The sequence below is a fragment of the Chelonoidis abingdonii genome, chromosome 7 (genome assembly GCF_003597395.2).
Source record: "Chelonoidis abingdonii isolate Lonesome George chromosome 7, CheloAbing_2.0, whole genome shotgun sequence".
NCBI classification, from domain to species: domain Eukaryota; kingdom Metazoa; phylum Chordata; order Testudines; family Testudinidae; genus Chelonoidis; species Chelonoidis abingdonii.
The window spans coordinates 58967275-58994895 of NC_133775.1; the positions used below are offsets into that span (position 1 = coordinate 58967275).

The window sequence follows — 27621 nt, forward strand, 5'->3', positions numbered from 1 at the left end:
TATACGCAGTTAGTATATCTTGAACATAATGGGTAACATCCTGGCCCCGAAGTTAATGGCAAAGTTCCCACTGACTTCAATAGAGCCAGGATTTCACCCAACTTCAGAGTGTACTGGTAGCGAGCACTACTAGAGCTAGAAAATGGATATCCAAGTAAAACCACTTTAGAAGAAAACAGGCCAGCGTAGTCAACAATTCAAACAGCTACTAATACGCATCAGTCCAACTAATATGTTTTATTAGGGGATTTTCTAAGACTACTATTTGCATTTTCTCTATTAACAATTATTCCAGTTGTACAAACAAACAAGAATGATATTGGTCATAAATCAGTTTAAAATAACATTAAAACCTGTAAATTGACAGACAATCAAGTTGTTTAAATCCAAATTCTCCTGGCCAAATACTCATCTTTTCCTTTCCTTTAAAAGCTTTAACTGTGTGTAATAAAGGATACTGGTGTGTTCCCAATGCATCCACAAAACTACAGGACTAAAATGTAAGAGAATGCAAGTTAATTACTGAATGACTGGTTAAAGTGCAAAGCCCCTGAAGTGTTTCATAAATAATATTGTGAATCTTAGTTTACAACTGCATTCATGCTAAATGGAGAAACACTTAAGGTTTTTAATATTTGAAAAATTAAAATGGTTAAACTTGAAATCTAGTTATTAGGACTGAAGAAAAAAGAAGAATTAAAAAATATCAACAGTTTAAACAAAGTTTACACTTTTCATCTCTCCCTATGCATTTTTTCAAGATGGATAAATACAAAAATATATTAAACCATCTAGAACAATGGAAAAGATATAAAGTAACTATTTGTATTTACTAATCCTCAGGAATCACCTGCAGATTAAGAGACCCCAGAAAAAAAAAAACTAAAGGGAAATTTAAGTGTGGCAAAAAAAGTTTTGGGGGAAAAATAACTATGGCATAAAACAAAAGTCTTAGACATTCTTGACAACCTGTTCAAATTCTTTAAAAGGTAAACGACTACTTTTTCTAACCCTCCTCTGGCTCCCATTACAATATGCTATGGGGTGTAACCAAGAAAGCGGAATGTCACTGGAAAATCTATATTTTGTGTTTTTCAAAGTAGTCTTTACTACTGACACATTTAGTTACTTAAGGTCTTTGCTACACACATTTCAGAACAGTTCCTAAAATCTTTCAACAGCTGAGTCAATAATTCTGGAGCAATATAAAGCTATATGTTTTCGGACCCTAAGCGCTAGTTTTTTGCTCTGAAGTGTTTATTTTAAATAATCAGTGGAATATCAGTATTTATAGTCAGAATATTTTGGACCTTTTGGAACATGTAGCTTCTGCCAAAAATTACGTAACTGTTACCAAGTTTATTCTGACAGCAATAACTGGTTTTAATTTGCTGTTCCTCAGATGTGCTGCTATTAATCTGGTCTGTGAGAGGTATATAGTGATTAATGAACCAAAACTTCTCAGAGCTTACCTACTGCCAAGTGCAAAATGTTTTCAATATCAGTTCTGCAGGGAATTTCTAAACATGCGCAATGCTCACCAGTCTAGTATTTCTGCTTGTTCAAAAGTTACATGTAGGTAATGTAGTTGCAAACAAAAGCCAAAACTTCTGGCTACCAGGAACACAGTGACTTTTGACTCTGAATAGCTTTAAAAAAGAAAAAAGAGGATATCATTGATGTTTTTGCTAAATTTGCATAATATATAGCATGATAATCTTTAAAATCCTCTTCTGCCGAAAGATTTTCTTTCAATTTTTAATTTTAAAAGCAATTGTCAAGTTTCCCTGCTGAAAAAAAAATATTTTAACACACACCTGAAGATTTTAGCCTATCTTGAAAATAGCATTCTATTTGTCCTAAGGAGTATTTTGAGTAGAAATGCTAAACATAATTCTGCTGTGCCACTGTAGTGATCTGACACACAAAATATAAAACATTGTATTTTTACTGGATTCTAGTGGACACAGATTTAAGTAATCCAGTTATACAGTCATAAGTAGAGGTACTTGCTGAACAACAGCCTGCCTACATGGAGAAATTTACCAGGAGAACTATACAAATATAATTATACCAGTATAACTGCCCGTGTAGACATGGTTATTCCAGGATAAAAGTGGTTTTTTTGGTTTAGTTTATATGTCATTTTGAAAGCAACATAAAATAAGCCCTCTCCCCCAAAGCCACTCTTATTCTGGAATAAGCATATCCACACGGAGAATTATACCAGGATGGTTCTGTGAGTAATTTCCCCACATAGACATTCCCTAAAAGATTTTTCACTTCTTCTAACAAGGACAAAGCTGTTCAGATGTGTATAACAATAAGATGAAAAACTCGTAATGTGGAAAAATAATTTGCTTTGTTATAAAGCTGTGCTTCTTTTTCTTCTACCGTGTGTGTTTTTAAAGTATGTGCACTTGTGCACCTAAGAATAACTTCCTCTTATTATTTAGAATGTGTCTAGTATTTATGACTGTATCTTGTTTTAAATGTGAACTCTGGAGAAAGTAAAGAAATACACTGATAATATGTTCTCCATTCAAACATAAAGTACAAAAGCCTGTCCTCAGATATGCATGTTAAAATTCCATCAGTTTCAATAGCAGTAGCCTATGCATATCTGAGGGCAGAATCTGGTCATAAAAAGTGAAATGAATTAGAAAAATCAATCATCCCTACTACGGAAATAAAATCTTTTAGATCTTCAAATTCTATCCTGAGACACAAAATACAAGATGTAATTAAAACATACAACATAATTAGAAGGGATAGAAAAAACAGGACTAATTTCATGCGATTGAAAGACCACTGTAAACCTTAAATCAACAAAACTTGGAAAATATGTAATCTATTAGACAGATCACATTTAGCAAAATGACTTAAACCAATGTACATTACAGTTTCTTCCATAGTTTCAAAATTCTAGTATGCTCAGTATGAAAACCACATCAGCTCAAATCAGAACAAACAGCTAGCTTTCTTTGTATACAATTCAAATATACCAATTACAAAATTATACTCTCCACACCTACCCCCATTCTACATACCTCTGCCGGCACTGACATATTTAAAAGACATACAGTATTTGTTTTGGTAACATGTCATAACAAGGGAGAAACCAATGCTACACTGCAAACTAAAAACTAGGTTAGGTTTGGATTTATTTTTTTTTTAAGTTGGTAATAAAGAACATTATTCCTAATTAAATAGCAGCTTTGTAATAAATAAACCAGAAGAGGAATTTTGAAACAAAAATAATTAAAGATGAATTGAAATGCTTTGCCCTGTATTTCCTTTTAAAATTTAGACTGAAAAATGTAATGGTACTCTAACTCAAGCTCTATTCACAGTACCTGAATTTTTCTGCTAAAAATGTTCAACTATATAACATACAGCACAAGAGCTCTGTGTGGCTCAAAAGCTTGTCTCTCTCACCAACACAAGATGGTCCAGTAAAAGATATTATCTCACCCACAATATAATAGCTAATACTGAGACAAGTAACATTTTATTTGCTTGTCTGCAGACTCTACTACACTAGTTTACATTCAGTATATTTTCTTCACAGTCGTAAGGGTTCAGAACTTAAAAAAAACCAAAATAAATATGCTACAGACTCTGATAGGAACAGCAGAAAAGTGCCGGGTGAATATCCTGCTGACTTCCAGCACTACCTGGGCCCCCTGTTTGAGATCTTTAATCTCTAGCAGGATACACAGGCACAGTGAAAGGTTACAAATAAATGCATTTTAAATCAGCAGTGTTGCAAGCTCTTCCTCTTCACTTACTTGTCAAGACCTGAGTTCAAGCCCTTGGAGTTCTATATTTCCACTTACAGTTGCAGGCATTTCTAGACCTGGATATGAAATACAGATCCTTGATCTGCTTTAAAAGTCTATTTTTTTCCTGTAACAGTTAATGACTAATTTATGTGCTGCCAATCTATGACTGACTAGTAAAAAAACCGTTTCATTTTATATCTTATTTTTAAAATGAATGTGTCATTTTTAGGTCACACATTTTATCAATTTTGGTTTTTTAAAGTTTTTAAAATACAAGTGTTTGAAAACATTTCAGTTTATCTTTAAATAAAACCATCTGATCTATTTATTCAAGCAAGAAATGAAGGCTACTTAAGAACACAATGTAAGAATGCCCATACTGGACCAATGGTCCATCTAAGCCCAGTATCCTGCCTTCTGACAGTGGCCACTGCCAGATGCTTCAGAGGGAATGAACAGCACAGGACAACTATTGAGTGATCCTAAACCTCTGACTGCCAGATGCTGGGACTGGACCACAGGGGATGAGACACCCCTTACATGGGTACTTATGGGTACTGAGTTGCTTGGTGATATTTAATGGTAGAACATTCTCCAAGCAGTGCCTGTTAGAATGAATGGGCATGCCCTCCTAACCTCCTTCTCACCATTTCCAAATGATCTGAGGGTGAAGCTATATAATGAGGCACTGCACCCACTACTGCCTCAGTTCCTTCCACCACTAAGCCAGCGGAACCACAATAGGACTCTGAAAAGAAGTATGAATATGCATAGTAATCTTGAAGAACTCAAGTTACAAATAACCTTCATTTCTCCAAGCAGCTCTGCATATTTCTACTTATGTGTAGTTTGACAAATAGTGCTGAAAGCTCAGGATGCAGGACCAGAGAAAAGACAGTTACTTTTTCCGTAACTGGTGTTCTTTGAGATGTGTTGCTCATGTCTATTCCAAAGTAGATGTGCATGCTCACCACGTGCACTGGTGTTGGAAGTTTTCCCCCTTGCAGTACCTGTCAGGGAGTGCCCCTAGTGACCCCTGGAGTCGCACCTCCACGGCGCGGTATAAGGGGCACTGCGCACACACCCCCCACCCTCAGTTCCTTCTTGCCACACAACTTCGACAGATCTCAACACATCTCAAAGAACACCAGTTATGGAAAAGGTAACTCTTTTCTTCTTCTAGTGATTGCTCATATGTATTCCACAGTACGCGATTCCAAGCCATATCTGTTGGAGGTGGGTAAGAGTTCATAAATTCTTGATATGGTTTGGGAGACTATCACAATGTGAGGTGAAAGTGTGAACTGAAGACCACGTATCAGCCCTGGATGGGGACATGGGCCAAAAAGGCGGCCAACGAGGCCTGAGCTCTAGTCAAGTGTGCCCTCACAATTGACGGCCGGGGATTCCCACTAGGTCATAACAGGTATGGATACATAATGTGATCCAGTTGGAGATCAGCTGACCCTTCATGCATTCGGACAAGGCAATGAACAGCTGCAAGGACTTTCTGAACAGTTTTGTCCGCTCCAGGTAGAAAGCCAGAGCCTGTCACACATCCAGCGTGTGGAGGCGGCACTCCTCACTGGACGCATAGAGCTTGAGGCAGAGGACCGACAGGAAAATGTTCTGACCCATGTGGTAGGCGGAGACCACTTTCAGGAGGAATGAAGGATGTGGGCAGAGCTGAACCGTATCCTTATGGAACACCATGTACAGGGGGCTCGCAGGACAGGGCCCTGAGATCTGAGACCCGTCTAGCTGACATGATTGCCATTAGGAAGGCTAGCTTCCACAAGAGGTTCGACCAGGAGCATGTAGCTAGTGGCTCAAATAGAGGGCCCATGAGGAGGGCCAGTGGCACCAGGTTCAGGTCCCATTGTAGGACTGGGGGCCTGACGTATTGGAAGGGACGATCCAATCCCTAAAGGAATCGGCACGTGTGGCCCTGCACCAGTGGGTAGAAGGCTGATATGGCCACCAAGTGTATCTTGACGGACAAAGGCGCTTTCCAAAAGGACGCACGGAACCCCCTCTGAGCACGTCCTCTCCTCCCGGCCTTACCGTTGAGCAGCCACATCATGAGGTGGAGTGCTGCTAGGTTGGAGTGGATGCAGCAGCGCTGGTCCTGGGAGAGCAGGTCCAGGCGGGATGGCAATGGCGGGGCAACTGCCAGGCCCATGAGGGTCCCATACCAATGCTGCCTGGGCCATGCTGGGGCAATCAGTGGGACCTGGACCTTGTCCATCTTTATCTTTTGCAGGATCTTGCCTATCAGTGGGAATGGGAGGAAGGCATAGAGAAACTGGGCTGACTAGGACAGGAGGAAGGCATCAGAGATAGCACCCCATCACAGCCCTCACCCAGAGCAGAACTGGGGACAGCGATGGTTCTGCCAAGTCACAAACAGGTCAACCTGGGGAGTTCCCCACCCATGGAAAAGTCTATACAACATCTCTGGGTGAAGAGACCACTCATGCTGAGAGAAGTCCCTAAATCAAGCGATCCGCCTGCAAGTTCCAGGAGCCCGGTAGGTGGTAGGCCTGTAGGCAAATGTCATGGCTATACAGAAGTCCCACAGCCTGAGGGCTTCCTGGCAGAGGATTGGGCCCCGCCTTGCCTATTGATTTAAAACATCGAGGCCATGTTGTCCGTGAGAACCCGGACCACCCGGCCCTCCACATGCAACCAGAAGGCCATGCACGCCAGTCACACCACCTTGAGTTCCTTGACATTTATGTGGAGGGCCAGGTCCTGCGCAGACCACAGATCTTGGGTCTGAACATCCCCCACATGGGCTCCCCGCCCTGGGTCTGATTTATCAGACACCAGTTCCATCGACAGTGGCCTGCCTGTGAACGGGACCCCCTGGAGCATGTTTCCTGGAGAGGAACACCATTGTAGGGAGGCAATCACCGGTTCGCCACAGTGAGGACTTTGTCCATCCTAACTTTGGCCTGGGAGACGCCAACCAGAGCTGGAGGGGCCTCATCCTGAGTCTGGCATGGTGGATCACATACGTGCATGCCGACATGTGACCCAAGAGCTGGAGGCACGCTCTGGCTGTTGTCACTGGGAACCTCATGACTGTGTCGATGAGCCCTTTCAGGGTCTCAAACCTGTCCTGAGGGAGGGAGGTTCTGGCTGACGTGGCATCAGGACAACCCCAATAAACTATGTATTGTACCGGGACTAGCGTGGACAGAAGGTGCGCCACATGATCCCACACCTGCGACCAGGAGCTGCCCTTGACCAGCCAGTCATCCAGATAGGGGAAGATCTGGACCCCCCAGTGCCTGTGGTAGGCCGCCACCACCGACATACACTTTGTAAATATCCTGGGGGCAGTGGACAGGCCAAATGGGAGGACCATGAATTGGTAGTGCTCCTGCCCAACCGTGAAACAGAGGAAGCATCTATGCCCCTCAAATATACGGATGTGGAAATACGTGTCCTGCAGATCGAGGGTGGCGTACCAGTCCCCAAATCCAGGGAGAGAATGATGGAGGCCAGGGAGACCATGTGGAACTTGAGCTTCACCATGTACTGGTTCAGGCCTTGCAGGCCTTCGGGATAAGGAAATAGCGGGAATAGTACACCTTGTGTTTGAACTCCACTGGCACCACTTCCACCACTCTTAGGCCAAGGAGCTGCCTACCTCCTACTCAAGCAGAGCCTCACGAGAGGAGTCCCCCAGTAGGGACGGGGGCAGGGGGTGCTTGGGTAGGATGGAGGTAAACTGTAAAACCCTGGGAGATGGTGTTGAGAACTCATCGGTCCGAGGTCAGCCACGACCACTCCTGGAGGAAAGCACCAACCGATTGGAGAAGGGAAGCTTCATTGTGGGTGGATCCCCGATGAGAACTGGCAGGGCACCCCTGGGCATCCCATCAAAACTGCTGTTTCCCTGCCTGTTTGCCCCCTTGGAGGACCCAGGCTGGGGAGCAGGCCAAGACTGCCTCTGTGGGCGTGTCTTATAGTCCCACGACTTTTTATAAGTGGGCTCATATTTAGAGTGGGCGGTCTGGGCAGGAGCCTGCTGCGGCTTAAACTTAGGCTTAGCTGGAGCCAGAACACAAAGGCCCAGAGTCCGAAGTGTTGTGAGGGAGTCTTTCAGGTCATGCAGTTTTATATCTGTTTGGTCCACAAACAGAGCTTTGCCGTCAAATGGGAGGTACTGCAAGGTCTGTGCCTCACTGGACAGCCCAGAGAGCAGGAGCCACAACACCCTTCTCACGGACACCGTGGAGGCCGTGGACCGTGTGGCCTTCTCCATCACACTGGACACTGCCTGCATGGTTGCCCTGGCAGCTGCTGTACCCTCCTCCACCAGCTCTTTGCCCAAGTCCTCGACCTGTAACTGGAAGCTCGAGAATGAATAAAAATTTTCCCTCCAAGTGAGTCCAGCCACCTTGAATCTTTGTTTTTCGGAGTAGGGGCTGATTGGCCCTGCTGCTCCCTGTGGTTGACTGACTCGACCACCAGGGAGTTGGGAGCAGAGTGGGTGTATAGGTATTCATGCCCCTTGGTGGGTACAAAATACTTGCGTTCCACTCTCTTAGAGATAGGGGCCAATGAGGCTGGTGTTTGCCACAGGGCATTTGAAATTTTTGCCACCCCTTCGTGGAGAGGCAAGGCCACCCTGCCTGGTACTGAGAGGGTCAGTACATTAAACAGGGAGTCCAAGGGCTCCTCCACCTCCTCTGCCTGGAGGAGGAGGCTTGATGACACCCTTTTTAATAGTTCTTGTTGGGCCTTAGAGTCCTCCTGCAGGACGAAGGGAGCAGGAGCCATAATCGCCTCATCGTGGGAGGGCGAGATGGCCAGCACCGTACTTTGCATGTCCACCAGCACTGGAGGGTCCACCACCTGGTCGGTCTCCAGGTACAGTGTCAAGGATGTATTTCCCACCGACTCCTTCCTTGGAGGCCAGGAGAGGGAGGCCAATGGCCCTTCTGAGGCTCTGGATACCAAGCAAACCCCCACCGGCGGCTGCGTCGAGGGCCACAGTGCTCATTGGTACCTTTGCGCTGCCCACGGGGCCCAGTGCCACTGCACCTACTGTGGCACCGGCGGAGTAGGTTATTTGGCCTGGCTGGTCTGGCCCATCAGTGGATGGCTATGAAGGTAGGCCGGGCTGCCCTACAACCTGACACTGTCTCTGGACCGAGAGGAGCGGTGCTGATCCCGAGACCACGACCTCGACTTGGAGGACCAGTACCGTTCGTAACAGCTGCTTGGCAATCAGCTCTGATGGGCGGATCCGCGATGGTGACTCACCGGCGATCTACTCCTGGGGCTGTGGGAGCAGTGCTGTGGCAGGGTCCAGGAGTGAGACGATGAACGGGAATGGCGTTAACGTTTGTGTTGCGACTGGCTGTGATAGCTCCTCCGAGATGAGGACCTTCAGAGGCGTTGCCTTGGTCCCGTTAATGTTCGCTCCTCAAGGCGGAGCAGTGCCTGGAGTCTCCGTTGAATGGAACTCAGCCAGACAACCAGGTGGGCGTCAATGGCGACCTGTGGACTACGCACGGAACAGTCACTGAGCAGCGAATGGCGTTGGAAACGTTCCCTCGACCGAGGGCGACTGCAGAGATCCCAGCGACAGCTTGCTTCTGGAGCGTGGGGCCAACATTGGCGGCGCCCCTGGTACTGGCATGGACATGATGTCCCAGGCCGCCTGCAGGGCCTCCGGACATCCGGGGAAGCCTGCTCCGACTGGGCCTGGCTATTCAGCTCAACTTGAGACGGAGGCCTAGAGGCTGATGGGGATCAAGGACTTCTCAATACGGGTCTAGTCTTTGCCCCAGATTAACTCCGATGCCGCGGCAGAGAAGGCCTCTTCTTAGCCTTCTTGGTGTGCCCCACGGATGAGGAGTGGTGCCGACTAGTAGATGGTGTCCGGGGGTCGCTGGGCACTGACATCATGGTGTCCGGTGGTGACTCGGAGTGGCGTGTCGGAGTTGGGGTCAATGCCAACTCAATGAAGATAGTCTGGAGCCTAATGTCTCTCTCTCTCTCGGTCCAAGGCTTAAACGACTTGCAAATCTTACAGCAATTGCTGAAATGAGTTTCACCCAAACAGTGTAAACAGTCTGCGTGCAGATCACTCACTGGCATCGGGCACCTACAAGTGTCACACCACTTAACACCCGGGGCATGCCCCAGCCCGGGCACACTAGCTAAATTAAACTAGAACTAATTGGGTACTAACTACAGGTCACATAACACTGAACAAACAAGAATTCTGGGAACAAGCTACAGCAAAGCATTTCCGAAACACCTTCACTGGCAGCAAGAAGGAACTGAGGGTGGGGGGAGCATGCAGCGTCCCTTACACCGCATCATGGGGGAACCACTCCAGGGGTTGCTAGGGGCGCTCCCATACGAGTACTGCTAGGGGAAAAACTTCCAACATCGGTGCACATGGCGAGCATGCACACTTACCGTGGAATACACATGAGCAATCACTTGAAGAACTAATTAAATAATGACCGAGGCAATGCTCTGCCAAATTTGGCATCACCCTTCAAAGCTACATTGAAAACACGTATGTATGTGCTGACTTCCATGTAGCAAGCTTGCAAATTTCTCCAACAGCAACATGTTTAACACAAACAAGAAATGACTCAGACTCATAGATCAGAAGGGACCAACATGATCATCTAGTCTGACCTCCTGCACAAAGCAGGCCACAGAACCCTACCCATCCACTTCTATAAAAACCCCTAACCTATGTCCGAGTTATTGAAGTCTTCAAATTATGGTTTGAAGACCTCAACCAGAGAATCCACCAGCAAGTGACCCATGCCTCATGCTGCAGGGGAAGGCGAAAAACCTCCAAAGCGTCAGCCAATCTGCCCTGGAGGAAAATTCCTTCCCGACTTCGGATCCCAAATTGCGATCAGCTACCCTGAGCATGGTGGCAAAAGGCTTCCCAGCCAGCAGTCAGGAAAGAATTCTCTGCAGTAACTCTGATCCTATCCATCTCAACATCCCATCCGCAGACCATTGAGCAGACTACCTGCCTGATAATCCAGGACAATTGCAAATTAACTATCCTATCAAATACCATCCCTTCCATAACTTTAAGCTTAGTCTTAAAGCCAGAATATGTCTTTTGCCCCCACACTCCCCTGGAAGGCTGTTTCCAGAACTTCACTCCTCTAATGGTTAGAAACCTTCGTCTAATTTCAAGCCTGAACTTCCTAGTGTCGAGTTTGTCCATTCGTCCTTGTGTCTACCATTAGTAGCTAAGCTAATAATTCCTCTCCTCACCAGATGTTATCCCCCTGATATATTATATAGAGCAGTCATTTCCCCCGGATGTCTTTTCTTTTTGGTTAGGCTAAATCAAGCCAACCTGCGTTCCTTTCATAAAGGCAGGTTTTCCATTCCTCGATATCCTAGTACCCGCTCTGACCTGTTGTCCAGTTTTGAATTCATCCTTCTTAAACATGGGAGAACCAGAAACTGTCACAGTATTCCAGGTGAGGTCTCTACCAGCGCCTTATACCACGGTATAATCACCTCCTTTATCTTTGCTGGAAATACACTCGCCTGATGCACCTAAAAGCATTTGTTTTTAAAGCGCTATATGCGATTGGGCGCTCATAGTCATCCTGGCGATCCAACCAATACCCCAAGGTCTTCTCCTCCTCTGTTGTTTCCACTAGGAGTGCGTCGCCAGATGTATCATCGAAATTCTTCATTATTAATCCTAAGTGCATCGACCCTTGCACTTCTCACATTAATTTCCCTACATTTTTTACTCGTGCTTCCAGGTTTACAAGGTCCAATCCCAGATCTTCCCTGTATGTATCCGGTCCTTCTCTGTGTTAGCCAATACCCGACCCCAGCCTTTGGTAGCATCCGCAAACTTATTAGCCATTCCCGCTCTTTGTGCCATAGGTCAGTAATAAAGTTAATAAAATTGGTCCAAGAGGACGCGATCCTTGAGGAACTCCACTAGTAACTCCTTCCAGCGCTACAGTTTACCCTTCAGTACGACCCGTTGGAGCCTCCTTTTAACCAGATTCCCTAATCCCCTTGCAATTTTCATATTCATCCCCATCTTTTCCAGAACATACTATATCCCCCCCCGTGCGGAAACCGGTGTCAAGATGCCTAATTGAAATCAAGGTATTAGATCTACTGCATTTCCTTGTCTAAATATCCGGTCACCTTCTCGGAAGGAGATCAAGGTTGGTTGAAACAGATCTACTTAGTAAAAACGGTTGGTAATTTGTCCCAATTATCCATTGACGCTCAGTGTCCTTAACTCTGTTCTCGCTTCAAAATTTTTTCCAAGACCTACATATACTACAACGGTCAAACTAACAGGCCTATAGTTACTCGATCATTTTTTTTCACCCCTTTCTTGAAGATGGGAACTCGTTAGCAATTCTCCAGTCGTTGACGGTACACCCCCGAGTTAACCGATTCATAAAAATTCTAGCCTAACAGGCCTGCATTTTATCAGCGCCAGTTCCTTTAATATTCTTGGATGGAAGGATTGTCCGGCTGCCCGTCGATTTTGTCCCATCAAGCGTTCAATGTTGGACTGTCTACCTCAGATGTGGTAATAGCTACCTCCATAATCTTCATTCCCGTTTACATCCTTCCTCATCCCTAAGCTCCCTCATTAGCCTATTATAGACTGGAGAAAAGTACTTATTTAGATATGGGAATGCCCTAGTTATGCTTAACCTCTCGCATTCCATCCTCAGTGTATAGCGGTCTCACTTCTTCTTCTTGTTGTTCTTCTTATTTATTGTGGCTATAGAACTTTTACTACTTGGTTTAATTCCCTTTGTGCAAGGTCAACCTCTACAAGCGACTTTTAAGCTTCCTCACTTTACCCTACATGTTACGATCACTAAGGTAGCTCCCTTGCTAATCCCACCTTTATTCACTCCTTGTAGCCTTGCTGGCTTTTTCTTAATCCCTCTCTAGTGCTTGCCTCATCCAGCTGGTCTTTACACTCCTGCCTGTGGTCTTTTTTCCCCTTTCTTGGGATGCAGGCTTCCGATAGTTTCTTCTGGGCAGCTTAAAGTAATCCCAGGCCTCCCACATTTAGATCCACAAGTTCTGCAGTCAACCACTTCCCCTGACTAATTTTCTTAACTCTGTAAGTTAGTCTGCCGTTTGAAGTCAAAACCATAATCCCAGATCATTTTTTGTTTATCCTACATCTAGTTTGAACTGAAATTAGTTTAATGATCAAGTCGAACCAAGGTTGTCCTACAACATTTCTTCTCGAGGTCCTCACTGCTCCACCAAAAACCGACTCTAAATGGCATCCCTTGTCGGGTTTCAACTACTTGGTGAAGAAATCCATCTGCTATCAACAGAAAAATCTGAGCCCTATATTCTTGGCATAGCACTTGTCTCCAGTCTATATCTGGGAAAATGAAATCCTTTTTTCCCCTCATTTGGAAACCCACACAATTCCCCTTGTGTGTTTACTTCACATAAAACATTAAAGAGGTCTCTATCCATTCCAAACTCAGAAGCCCCGGCGGTCTGTGCACACCAAGCACTATCTCAGGGGAGGCTCTAGTAAGCTTTCCTTTTCCGCCAGTAGCATCTTTGCCCCAGACAGACCTGTCTTGTCTTCCATCACTTTTATGTTTTTACAGTTCCCTAATCATTGATGGGTAAATGTCATACTCCACCGTACCATCTGCCTTTATTTCTGTCTTTCCTAAACGTACATAGCCTTCATACTGTACTCCAGTCCATGACTACTTATTCCACTGGTGTTTCTGTTATCCCATAAATCCGTTTCACTTCCTGCACCAGTAGCTCCATTTCCTCCATTTTGTTACCTGTCCTTGCATTAGTGTAGCAGCATTTTAATTTTTGGCGTTCACTCAGTGACATCCTGTAGCTGTTATCACAACATTGTACCCAGCATCAACCTGGTTATCTGGTATGTAAACTTCCTCCTTATGTCAATTCTTTGTCCACGGCGTATCCCCTCTTACTCTGTTCTAGCTCTCTCTCTGGTTAAATCCGCGTGGAGAATCTCCTGGGACATCCCCACAGACTCCCCAAATTCCTAGTTTAAAAAGCTCTATCTTAATGAGGTCGCGAGCCTCCCATCCTAGAGTCTATTCCCTCCTACTTAAGTGTAAGTCCACCCTGAGAGAAACAGTCGTCTGTTGTAAATGCTCCAATGTCCGACATCCCAAAGCCCTCCTTATAGCACCACTGCCTGAGCCATCTGTTTATATTTTGTCATAATACTGTTCAGCCCTTCGTCGCTCCTGCTCAAGAACGGCAGAATCCACTGAGATCACCTGAGCCTCGATTTCCTTGAGCGTCTTCCCAATCTGGCATAGTCCTCCAGATACGTCCAGCGAGTAACTAGGCCGTATCATTTGTTCCCACATTGAAGGGACAATCCAACGGATTCTTTCCCTCCCGCTAGGACTTTTTCAGCCTCAGGTCCACATCCTGTATCTTAAGCACCCGGCGACAGGCACCCCTTTCTTGTTCTCTTTCCGTTCGAATCAAAAGCTCTAGTTTACAGGCCTGCTATCTTCTCAGTAACGGAGTCCTCCAATTCACGTAGACCTGCCTTTTCTGGTGACAGTGTGATACCCGGTCCGTCCCTGCTCCCACTGGCCGCAAGTCCCCTTGATTCTATTGGACCCTTACAATCCTCCTGGGGCTCATATTTGGTGTTGCCTCCATTGACTCTCCCCGTCCTCTGCAGGACTAGCTGCTCTTCTGTTTTTCCCTTAGCCCTTCTCCTTCCAGCTGACGCACTGTCTGTGCCCCTTCTTGCATTTTCCAACTCTGCAAATCTGTTCCTGAGTTCTATTTCTCCTTCACTGGCTCTTCTTTTCCTCTGCCTGGTTCTCAGTCACATGCTTCCACCGTCCACTTTCCTCACCCAGCAGCCCCTCCTCAGAATTCTTTGGTCCCGCTTCCATCTGCACATCTGAGCTTATACCTTCGGCCCCTTCCTGTCTGCGTTCCATCATCTCCTCGAACCCCCTTCTAAACTCAACCAGAGTTTCCACCTGCTCTATCAGACGACACTTCACGCAGACGTAATCCTTTTCAGGTAACCCCTCTAGGATCATGTACATGCCGCAGCTTCCACATCCAGTCATCCTCATTGTGTCTTTCACTGCTCCTTCTGTATCAGTCATGGCCTTTTCACTTTGTGCCTGGCAATCCAGGCCACACGCCACAACACGGACCTCCTAGGCACCGGGCTCCTGGCGCCCCACTGTCCCCTCTTTTCCCTGGCTTGTTGGTTCCTCTGCCTTGGTCTCCCCTGCAACCTCCCCCTAGAAACTCCCACTGAAACTCCCCTGTTAGCAGCTCTGTTTGCTGGCTCCTGTGCCGCTGCAGCTGTCTTGTACAGTTTTAGTAGACTGAGGCCCTACAACAATAGGCACAGGAATTTCTGCTAACTTGTAACATTCAATGACACATTGTTTAAACCATCTGGAAATAGTCTGATCAGAGTGACTCATGATTCTTGACAGAAGAAACAAAACCAATGTAGATGATTACCTAAAACTCTTAGTTCTATTTAAATAATATGCAAGAACCCTTCTAGAATCTAAAGCAGATAACACAGATTTCCCTTTATTAGGGCATGGATTTGGGAAAAATACTGGTAAATTTAGTTTTTTGATTAATATGAAATCATTTTGGGTAAAAATGTGGGATCAGGTCTAAGAACCACCTTAACTTTATGAAAAATTGTAAATGGCTGATCAACCATTAGGACATGCAATTTGCTCACCCTTCTGGATGATGAATAATGAATATTGTTTTATAAATAAAAGAATGACCACTCTGCTAAGTGTTCAAAAGGGAATTTCATGTTAGATAACCCCTTCATAAACTTTTTACTTATACTATGTACAAAAAGCAATCTACCATCATCAACAAAAATATGGTTAAGTTGAGACAGCTGCCAGGTGAACTTTTAAAGAATAACTGGATAACTCTTTGGATTTTAAGTCCATTAAATACTCCAAAATACAGGGAATAAAGCTGGACTAGAGAATCATTTTCCTGCATCCAAGCAACAAATCCAGACCGTTTAAAAAGTAACATTGTCTAGCAGACACTTTTCTAGAAGTGAGCAGTACATTCTGCACTAATGAAGAACAGGACTTTTCAAGATTAATCAAAGTCTGATAGCCAAATTAAGAGGCTGAGGATCTAGATAACAGAATTGGCCTTGTTGCTGGAACAAGAGATCTGGAGACAGAGGGAGATGCATGCAAACCCTGTTTGACAGCTGAAGCAAATCAATGTTGGCTTGGTCAAGCTGGACCAATCAGCGTAATTCATGCTGCTCTGACCTGACAAATCTTCTATGCTGCTTTCTGAATTAATGGAAAGGGGCAGGGGAAAGTATACAGAAGACCCCATTCCCTAATGCAGAAAGACAACATGCGAGGTGGAATGACTGTCCTTTCCTGCCTTTAAACAGGAGAGAGAACAATTTTGGCTGAACCTTGTAGCAAACTGGTCTACATAGGGGCAACCCCAGCTGGAGAAAATGTCTTGCACTATTTTGGACCTTTAGGGACCACTTGTGCATCTGAGAACTGTCTTTGCTGAGACTACCTACCAGCACATTGCCCTACCTTGCTAAATACAGGGCCACCAGACAGACCAGTCCCATAATTTGACTGCTTTGGCATATAATTGGAAGGCGTAAGCACCTCCTTGTTTGTTAGATGTAGCATATCACAGCTGCATTGTCCATCACTATACCTGAACAACTCTCCCCTCTATATGAGGAAGGAAATATTTGAGAGCCAAATGAAGGGTTGTTCACTCCAACACATTTATAAGCAAGCTGGTTTTCTGAAAAAGTCCAGTATACATGAATTGTAAGAAGACCTAAAAGTGCTCCCCATCTGTTTAAAGATCTGAAGTTATGGTGACTACTGGTGAAGGGAGATTGAACAGATCTGAGAATTTGATCTGTCCATCCACCTCCTCAACAAATTTAGAACATCTTGAGGCACGGTGACAAAATCTGAAGTCTGTCTACATTGTGTTTCTAGGCTTGAGATATCCAGTGCTGCATCAAACTCATTCTGGGGTCAGCAAACAGAATTACATAAACGGTAGTAGCCATGCCATCCAACCAATGAGACCCAGGCAGATCACTTTCTGGGTTTGACAATTTCATGTTTCCAAAACAGACTGCACTATTTTCAGAAAACTGTCCTCTGGGAGAAAGCTTTCCCTGCTACCAAGTCCAACACAGAACCTATTAAAAGAATTCTCTGGGTTGGACAGAGATTCAATTTTTTGACATTCAGAAGCAGACCCAGATCCAAAAGGAGGGAGGTTATAACCCTGATGTAAAGAAACAGACCCTTGCATGCAGCAGCCTTCAGCAACCAATCATCCAAATATGAGTAAACAAAAATACTATATTTCCTCAGATGTGCTGCTACCAGAGTAAGGCACTTAGTAAAGATTCTTTGCACAGCAGACAGCACAAAGGGAAGGACTTATTGGAAATACCATTGCGCTACTATGAAATGAAGATATTTTTGATGACTGTTGGACAAATCTGAAAATATGCATCTTTTAAATTGAGAGTTGAGAACCAATTCATAATTGCAAGTGAGGGTATAATGGAGGCTGTTAACATAAGAAATCAAATATTCTAAATGTATCTGTTCAATTTTCTGAAATGTAAAATTGGATGAAACACCCCCCTTTCTTCTCTAATGGGAAGCACCTTGCATAAAACCCCTGACTCTACAGATGTTTGGGTATCTTCTTGATAGTTCACATCAGGAGCAACTTTTGTACTTCCAAAAGTAGAATAGCCTTGTGAGAAGGTTCCCTGAAAAGGGTAGGAGAAGGGAAATTGAAAGAGGGTAATTTTTCTGAACTGAATGACACAGCCCTTCTCTATAATTTCTAGGACCCACTTGTCCTATGTAATAAGTCTCCATCTGTTGATGAATTGGGATAGCCAGTCTCCAAATAAAGGAAAGGATAGATGCTTGCTGATTGGTCCATGACTCTCAATCCTAACATCAAAACCAATGCCTGGCATTCAATTAAGACAAAGAGGAGGGAGAAAGTTGTTTCATCTTACGTCTGGATCTTCAGACTTCTTTTTTTATTCTGACTCTGGGATGAAAATGTAGCTTGCTGATAGTACTGCTGACTGCTGTGACTTGAGGAGAATGAAGGTAAAACTGTCAGAGCAGAAAGAAGGCATAGAAGGAGTCCTATACAGAAGGCTAAAGACCCAGTGACTGTGCAGTGGATCTAGTTTCCTTCAATTTTTCCAATAATTCAGTTGCTTTGTTGCGGAAAAGACCATTGCCTTCAAAGGGGAGATGTTGCACTTTAATTCTTGTGTTCACAGCAAGGGAAGAAGAATGTAGCCAAGTATGCTCTTCAAGGTAACTGTGGATGCCAATGCTTTGGCGGAAAAGTCCAAAGCATCAAACAAAGCCCTCAGACCATACTTTGTCACATTGTCCTGCTGTGAAAATAGCATTCATGTGCCTTCTTTTATCATCTTGGACAAACACAGCCATCTTTTCTCATGGACAGAACTGATAATAGGTCATCACCGCCTGATAACTAGCCATCCTAATACTGAGAAAAGAGACAGGAAAAAAATCTCCCCCAAGTGTATCAATCTTCTTTCCCTCTGTGTCAGCGGGAGTGGAGTGGCCTTGGCTGGACCTAAGCCTCTTAACTGGCAGCAGTCATCACCAGCAACTTAGACACAGGATATGTATGGAACTAAGAAAACCCCATCATGGGGTAGCTGATCCTCTTTCCAGAAAAGTGGACAAAGTGTATGGCAAAAAGCAAGAGTTGTTCAAACAGTCTTAGCAGGCTGTGAAGGACCAACCAGAATTGGTATGGCAGCATATTTCTTGACGTAGCCCAAAGAATGTTGAATACCATATGGGAGGTTTCCTCCACAGACACCAAAAGCAGGCTTAATGTGGATGCCATCTGAGCCATCAGGTCACAGAACTGTAAAATGTGTTCAGCAGGGGAAGAAGCAGAAGCCACACCCACATGTTCATCTGGTGATAAATTGGGGTCAAAGTCAGTATCCATTTGTTCTGGTTCAAAAAGAGGAGCTTCTCTCCTCATCTTCCTCTTCAGATAGTGTATCAGGCACAACTTTCTGAGCTGAAGACAGTCCCAGTGCAATCGGATCCAGAGATTTCTGAGCTATTGGATCCTTATCAGATGAAACTTTGAATGATTAAAAAATTCCTTTGGTGGAACACAATAGGGCTGTGGAGTCCAGGACTGCCAGTCTTCACAACAGGAAACATACCTTTAGGAGGGGCAACAAAGGAGTCGGGGAACCCTGGCTGAGTAAACATGAATTGGGATGAATCAGATCTCTTAATTCTTCTTCTAAATAAGGATCCAATCTTGGATCCACTGTGGACTGCACCAGCTGCAGCATCAGACCTGGAACACGAAGAGAAATAAAAGGTGAGAAAGATCTTCCTTGATGACTCTGTAGGAGTCTCAGGACAAGGGGGCATAGATAGATTCAGAGGAAAAACTAAATCTCCTCTGCTCTTCTCCTCATGAGAAATGGATACAGATCACAGAGCAGGTGAAGCATATCTCTTCCTTATCAACTGCCCCTCAGTTAGATCATAGAAATATTCAGACACAGAATGGTGCATATCAGCCACCACAGTAAAAGACCTCTTTGGATCAGAGGATGGTCCCTGAACAGGAGTGGAGGACAGAGCTAATCCCATAAACCTGGAGAGTACCAGATCTGGAGAAATACTCAGCTCCACATCTCTGGTCTTCAAAGCTAAACCCAGAACCAACTTGGATTTCAGAATTGGAACCGCAAAGGCCACAGTGTAGGATGGATTCTTTAAGTCTGATGTATTGGGTCTGACACTGCTAACAGTGGCTGTCTTCTCCCTCACATTTTCCTTGGAATCACTACAGCTGGAGCCGATGACATGATCCTCTAAGACATGATCCTCTAAGATCCTTAGCAGGCAGATGGTCTTTTCCCACCAACAGTGCCTTAGAAGCCTTGACAGTTTTAACAGAAGGATCCTGAGCCAGAACCAATGAAGATTAGAATGACTTGAAACCTTTAAGAAGCTTAGTCTTGCTAGAGGAAGCCACAGAAGCAGAAACTGGCCTGAGGACTTTGGATTGAACAATCATTCAAAACAAGGTTTAGCAGCTAGAACTTCCTTAAGTAGAAGCACTTGCAGTTCATTGTGCCTCTCTGGATGTGAAAGTCGTGAAAATGAACACCCAGAAGTATGACCTTCGCCCAGGTATGTCAGGTATCTAAAGTGGTCATTGTATGCCAGGAAGACAGCTGTGTATGAAGCACATCTCTTAAACCCCTGGTTTCTTCTTTGGCTCCACCATTACACTGAAGCAAGCCTACCAACTATACTAAATTGCCACTTATCGCTATACTTAAACTAAATTATACACTAACAATTAAAAGCGACCAAAAGCACTATCAATAAAGAAAATTCCCAGATCCAAACAGACTGAAGCAGTTCACTTCTGTCTGGTGCAGAGGTTGGAAGGAACTGAGGCAATAGAGCAGAGATTAGCAACCTTTGGCATGTGACCCGCCAGGGTAAGCACCCTGGTGGCCAGGCCGGTTTGTTGACCTGCCGCATCCGCAAGTTCTGCCAATCGTGGCTCCCACTGGCTGTGGTTTGCCACTCCAGGCCAATGGGAGCTGTGGGAAGCGGTGCAGACTGAGGGATGTGTTACAGGGTCCCCTTATATAGCCTCATCCTCAAGATGTTCAGAAAGGCTGAGGGGAGCAGAAAGGAAGGGGCGCACATGCACTCTAATGGGCACTGCTTAGAAAAGGTTCTACCATTTGGCGAGTGAATATGCAAAGCCACATGAAGAACTTTTTATTACAACCTTATTAGGAACCCCAGCTGTGTCAGTCAACATCTGTATTGAACTGCTGAATACCACACACGTAGGGGAGCCAAAGTTTTCACAGCTGGAAGCTTCTGTGACAGCACACAAGTTAACAACGAAGTCTGTGTCTCAGAAGAAACTCATCTTTGCATGTCTATAGGCACATCTTAGTTTCAGACCAGTTGTCCACACAGCAGAAGGTTTAAACATTTGTTTATTTTGGAGTTCTAAGACACAGCTTGAGCAACTGTTGTCATGGTTATTCCATTTTAGACCATTTAATTCCTTTTATGGTCAGACAGAATGTCTATGGCCCCACTCCTAAAAACACTTAGGTATGTTTGTAACTTTACTCATATGATGAGTAATGTATATGTGTATACAGGACAGAGACATATATATATTAATTAGTTCATTAAAAGAACATACAAAAGTAGACTACAGCAGAAAATCTGAATGGACTAGGTGCTTTACTGCAGCACATTTGCTTTTAAGAAATTATATTACTTGTATTTCAGAGAAAAAATACAGCATACCAATTTTACTTCCATTTGTTCAATAATTTTAAAACCATTACTTAGGTTGTGTCTTTGTGACAACCATGGATTCCATAATATTTATATTTTTAAAAAGTATTTACAAGACTATTTTTGAAATGTCTGTGTGAAAACAAAGGACCACAACATAGTTTTTTTTATTGAGTTCATATTTTTAAGGTCTCTTTCACCCCAGTTATAAACATCCATTTTTAAGGAGAGCCAGAAGAGCCAGACTGGGATTACTAATTTAGTTTGATTAGTTCAATTGGTCAAGGATCTGTTGAGAAGTACAGTATATTACAGAAAATGGCTCTGATTTCTGATATTTTTATGACTCACCTGAAAAAGGTTACCTTGAACTTCCAACACTAAGCATTGCACAATTGGTTAAGTACATTACACATGTGAGGGGGAGAGAGGGGGGGAATTACCTTCATATGGATTAGACTACACAAATGAGTGATTTAGTGTAGCATAAAACTCTTCCTCTCTGACTTTTTGTCCTTTTCACTAGGACTACTTCATAATTTGTCATGAAATATATCATGACAAAAAACGTTGCTGTTGTCTACTGACTTCACAGTCAGTGTACCTTTAGCAGTTATTTATACATTTAGCAAAACACCCACACAAGTTCCGCTTCTGGAAAAAGTATTTAAAATGGTGTTTTTTCGGTTTAAATGTTTTGTTATTGACAATCACTTGTTATCATAAAGATGTTAGGAAAAGAGGACAGTTTATTAAAGACTTTTTTTTTTTAAATGATTGGTAATAAAAATCCCTTAATACTCTTTAGGACACCTAAAAGCATGCATAAAAAACTAACAAATACTCCTATTGCTTCTTCACTTCTACCAGAATGTAGCTCATTAACCACCATGTATGTTTTGTGAAAGGTAAATATTAACCTGCTGAAGAAAATATAATTTGAAGTACAGAACAATTTGTGGGAAGTTGTTCTCCCGCTCACCCTGCTTTTTACAATCTGATTTGTAGTTTTGCAGTGTTTGTTTTGTTATACCTCAGAGTAGAAATCAAACTTTTAGGAGAAAGTCACAAAAAAGCAAACATTCTTTGCTAATGAACTGTTTAATCATAATTGTCATTAAAATGATGGGCTTGTCCACAAGGTGCAGTAATGTGCACCAGAGAGGTATGAATTCTTAAGTGAACCAACATGTTGCACGCTAACTGGCCCATGTAGATCCTGCTCGCAGGCATTCAACGTTCCCTAGTGTGTAGCGGTCAGTATTAAATATCAAATGATCCCAGACACTACATTCTAAATATTTAGTTTCACAAAAACAAAGATCACTTACTTGTTTTCATTCATATATGAAAAAAGATAATCACATTTTCATCAGGTCAGGGCATATGATCTCACAGCTAACCCTATCATTACTTTTCTTACAAATCAAATTTACTTGAATCCATTTTTTTCTAAGTAAAATTATGACAAACATGTTAGGGAGATCTCCAAAGCCACTAGTTGTAAATCTAGCTGTAGACATAACTATAAAAATATGTAGAAATAAGGGTAATATTTTGCAAATTACAAAAATTGTTTCAACCTCAGATTTTCTAGAAAGCCCAAATCAGGATTTACATATTTTTTTGGCTACAAAAGTAATTACAATATTTCCCTATTTTAATATTTATAAACTTATGGAGCCAGGCTTATGATCAAATAACTACTTTTATCTGAATATACTGGAACTTGTTTTCTGAAAATGTATTCATTTAAATTAAAGCTAAAACATGTCCGCTGCCTGACATCTTTCAGGTCTTGATGCTTCAAGAAAGGAGATAAGTTGTTCAATGCAGTGTAAGTCCAAATAAATACGTAATTTTGTGATAATTAAATTTAACATGTGTCATAAACAGATAGTTAAGGGTTAATGCCTCTTTTACCTGTAAAGGGTTAAGAAGCTCAGTAAACCTGGCTGACACCTGACCAGAGGACCAATGAGGGGACAAGATACTTTCAAATCTTGGTGGGGGGAAGTCTTGTTTTGTCTTTGTTTTGGGTTGTAGCTCTGGGAACTAGAGGGACCAGACATTCAATCCAGGCTCTCCAAATCTTCTGACCCATCTCTTTGTTTTCAAACTTGTTAAGTAACAGCCAGGCAAGCGTTATATGCCTTATTTTTTTCGCTCAACTTGTAAATGTGTCTTTTGGCTGAGAGGATTTACCTCTGGTTGCTGCAACTTGAACTTAAGCTAGAGGGATTCCTCTGGGCTATATGATCTGATGTACCTGTTAAAGTATTTTCATCTGATTTACAGAGATGATTTACCTTTCTTTTCTTTACATGTAAAAGACCTCTTTTCTTAATACCCGATTGATTTTCCTTGTTTTTAGTCCAAGGGGGGATTCGGATTGTTGGAGACTCACCAGGGATTGGTAGGGGGAAGGAGGTGATATGTTAATTTCTCCTTGTTTTAAGATCCAGGGTCTGGATCTGTGTTCCTCAGGGTATTGGTGAAGTTCCTCAAGGCTAACCAGGAGGAAAAGTTTTGGGGGGCCAGGAGTTGATCCAGATACTGAAAATTCTGGATGGTGGCAGTGATACCAGATCTAAGCTAGTAATTAAGCTTAGAAGTGTCCATGCAGGTCCCCACATCTGTACCCTAAAGTTCAGAGTGGGGAAGGAACCTTGACAACATGGGAAGAAAATCTCAGTTTGGCCAACATCTATAGCAGAGATGTCTCAGTTGTATTTGTCTCATAAATAAAAATTTGTGCTCTTCCGTGAGGTTGCATGATATAAAGTAAGGCCTTAAAACTGGATTCTGATTAATTATCTTTATTTCTATTTATCCAATGATTAATCTTCTGAAAGTCATCACATTCATCTTAAAATGAAGATATCTACAGGGACTTTGGGTGTGCTATTATTCCTACTACTGTCTACAGGACACTGCACAGAAAAGTCTGAACTCAATAAAATATCCCCAAAGAGGCACCCTCGTTCAACAGACGGTGGAGAGGAAGGAAAAAAATGTGGTTATACGTTCTTGGTTCCTGAACAAAAAATAACAGGGCCAATCTGTGTAAACACCAAAGGACTAGGAGCAGATAATAGAAAAGATGAAATCACAAGGATGGACATAGAGAACCTGAAGGAAGTACTGTCCAAACAGAAGCGGGAGATTGATATCTTGCAGCTAGTGGTGGATGTGGATGGAAATATTGTGAATGAGGTAAAACTGCTGAGAAAAGAAAGTCGTAACATGAACTCCCGAGTCACTCAGCTCTACATGCAGCTCTTGCATGAGATAATCCGAAAGCGTGATAATTCACTTGAGCTTTCCCAACTGGAAAACAAAATCCTCAATGTTACAACAGAAATGTTGAAGATGGCAACACGATACAGGGAGCTTGAAATAAAATATGCAGCACTAACTGATCTTGTAAATAATCAGTCTGTGATTATCTCTTTACTGGAAGAGCAGTGCTTGCAGATACTGTCACGACAGGACACAGACGGATCTCCTCCTCTTGTTCAGGTGGTGCCACAGCACATTCCTAACAGACAGCACTATACTCCCAGCCTTTTGGGAGGTAATGAGATACAGAGGGACCCAAGTTATCCAAGAGACAGAGACATAAGGCCACCACCTGATCCAGCTACTTCCCCAACAAAAAGTCCTTTCAGGATACCACCGCTAACTTTAATCAATGAAGGTGAGTTGATTAACATGTCCAAAATAAAGAGAATGTCATGTAAACAAATAGACAACCCTCTTACACTGCTTACTTATAACTAGAGTGGAATGAATAATTCAAAATGAATAATTTATTCAGCAAATTCAACCTCTTCTGATGATAAATAGGTTGACAGCAGCTGTAGATTCTCAAAATTTGTCAAATAATTTCTATGACTAATTCTTGACCTATAGATAACATGAGAACTTTGCTGCAAGTATTTAATATTTGAAATTGAACCTGTGTAGGTAACTCTCACTGGTTACAGGGTGTAGAGAACTACTTTTACTTCCAGACTGGATGAGCATAAGTTGGAAACAAAATTTGAATTCTGCAAACATTGTTTGATACTTACTTTACTGCTTTTTCTATGAACATTATTGTCCCACAAGTTACATTAGAGTTTTGTGAACAGCAAAGAAAAGAGAAACTCCCTGGAAGTAAATGCAGCTAGCAATGTTTGCTGTACTCACCAGTTCTACTTACACTCACTATGCATTATTGCACTGTTCGGTTTCCAGCCTTAATAAATTCTTAACACTTAGCGGATTTTGACTTTATGATAGCAGGACAATTTGATGTCACAACGATCCTCTAAACAACATTTTACTCTTTAGACTGGGAATTTCAAAGGAGCTTAGGATAGTAAGACAACCAACTCCAAAAATTGAAGTTAGATGCCTAACTCATTTAGGCTCTTTTAAAAATCCCAATCATAGATATTTAAAAAGAAAAACAACATTTTTTCCAGCAAGGGAAAGATAATATTGCATTTGTTTTCTTTATGAAAATATCATGAGAACACATTTAGGAGATTCACTGAATGTTTTCAATTCACTGTCCTACTTCACCCAATTATACAGATTCACAAAGTATTTAAAAAAATAGTAACAATGAAAGAAAAATGCATTTAATCTGGGGGTTACTGGAACTCCAGCATGATTCCTAGACATGTTATTAATAGGGTGGATTTGATTTAAATCATTAGTCAGGAAGACACGATTTAATCATGGATTTCTACATAAAATCATTCTTGTTGGTTGTTATAACCTTAATACATATTCTTCACAATTCAAGACATAGATGTAGGTTTCATTTTTAGAAGGTATACACTATACATTTTTAAAACAGTGATTTATTTTGAAAACTTTTCAGATTAGTTTTACAGCTATATCAGAAAATGAATGATTATGATTATCTTTGGTTATTTCATTTACCAAAGGTAATTGAAAAGCAGATATTTATGAAGGTCATTGGAGGTGGACTCCAATTCAAAGGTTAATCATAACTATATTGGAGGATTTTTTGCCATGCCTGTATTGGAGATCACCAGACAGACATTTAAATTGTTTTATTTTAAACTAAAAACAACAACATTAAGTATTTTGGTTTTTTTCTTCAACAGCAAACATATAATATTTCAACAAAAACAATCATTTGATGCGCCTATCATCTCCTCAAACATTATATCTCCAACTGACTACTAATCTCCACCATCCTTCGCATCCAAGATCTATTCTCGCTCCCCTCAGACTTCTTTCTTGTGTTATCCACTTGAACTTCATATATTTTAGTAACAGTTTGCACTTTCTATTAAGAGTCTATATATTGCGATATGTGACTTATGTGTACGACCAAATGCAGAGGACAATTAGAGTTGAGGTCTGTTATTTCTCACCTCTACATATTTTATTTAATTTTTTTTTTTTTTTTGCTCGTTATCAAGCATGTTACATCGTGGGAGACAGCAATATTCCAAACCAGTTTATTGATGAACTCGCATTATAACCTAAGTACATCTAGGCAATTCTTCTTACAGACGAACACTGCTTCCATTGGGTGTAGATAGGAAAGTATTGAACCTATATCTATACAGAAGCCTGTTGAAACCCAAAGATTGGAGTCGTGAATCTGCATGAACTCATACAACTTAAAATATGTTGCTCTTAGATTTAGAATTTATAATACCTATCCGAATAGATGTAGTTTGTTTAAGTATCTTATTTTCCTCAAAATCTCTATAATATTAAATCATTGATTTAGCAGTTATTAAAAATACTTCAATAGAAGTGTAGTTCCAAGATCCATTAGTCTACAAATGTTTGGATGCTTTATTTTTGTCAATCTTTGCTTTCCAAGTATCGCCTTTTATGAGCTCACGCATAATGTTTCTGCTAGTGAGGCCTAAGGACTCTGAGTGTTGAATGACAGACAGACACATTTATTTTGCGTTATTTCTGCATACACTCGAAGCTGCTTGTGGATGGGGATCTGTAGAAGTTAGCCCAGATCACTGAAACATGCCAGCAAATGTCCCATGAGAACATTAATCACTGTGTATTATTGCAAGAAAGAAACACAGAACTAAATATAGAAAAATAATGTTAATGTCTATATCAGACTGCTAAAACAGCAGATTCTCTATTCATATGTATTGTTATAAATTTTATTAGTCTTCCCCAGGATACCCATCAGCTCTAATAACTAGTACGGTGTTGTACATATGAGGAAAAAACAAAAGCAACAACGATGTTTTTCTGTTAAAACATCACTCCAAACATCTCATTTCCCTCCTGAATAATGTCAACTTATTTTGCATTAAAACCAAAGTGTGAATGGATTCATTATGTCCGTGCTAAGTCAGCATATATTAAACACA

At 42.4% G+C, this 27621-nt stretch overlaps 2 protein-coding genes across 4 annotated transcripts in view; one reads left to right on the forward strand and one right to left on the reverse strand.

Moving 5' to 3' along the window:
- Window positions 1-27621, reverse strand: part of RALGPS2 (Ral GEF with PH domain and SH3 binding motif 2) — a 314141-nt gene that overhangs the window by 108669 nt on the left and 177851 nt on the right. The window lies entirely within an intron of this gene.
- The window catches only part of ANGPTL1 (angiopoietin like 1), a 24311-nt gene continuing 20793 nt past the window's right edge, over window positions 24104-27621 (forward strand). Inside the window, exon 1 of the mRNA XM_075067908.1 lies at window positions 24104-24941. Coding sequence (XP_074924009.1) covers window positions 24116-24941 — 826 coding nt within the window. The 5' untranslated portion in view covers window positions 24104-24115. The remainder of the gene's footprint in view (window positions 24942-27621) is intronic.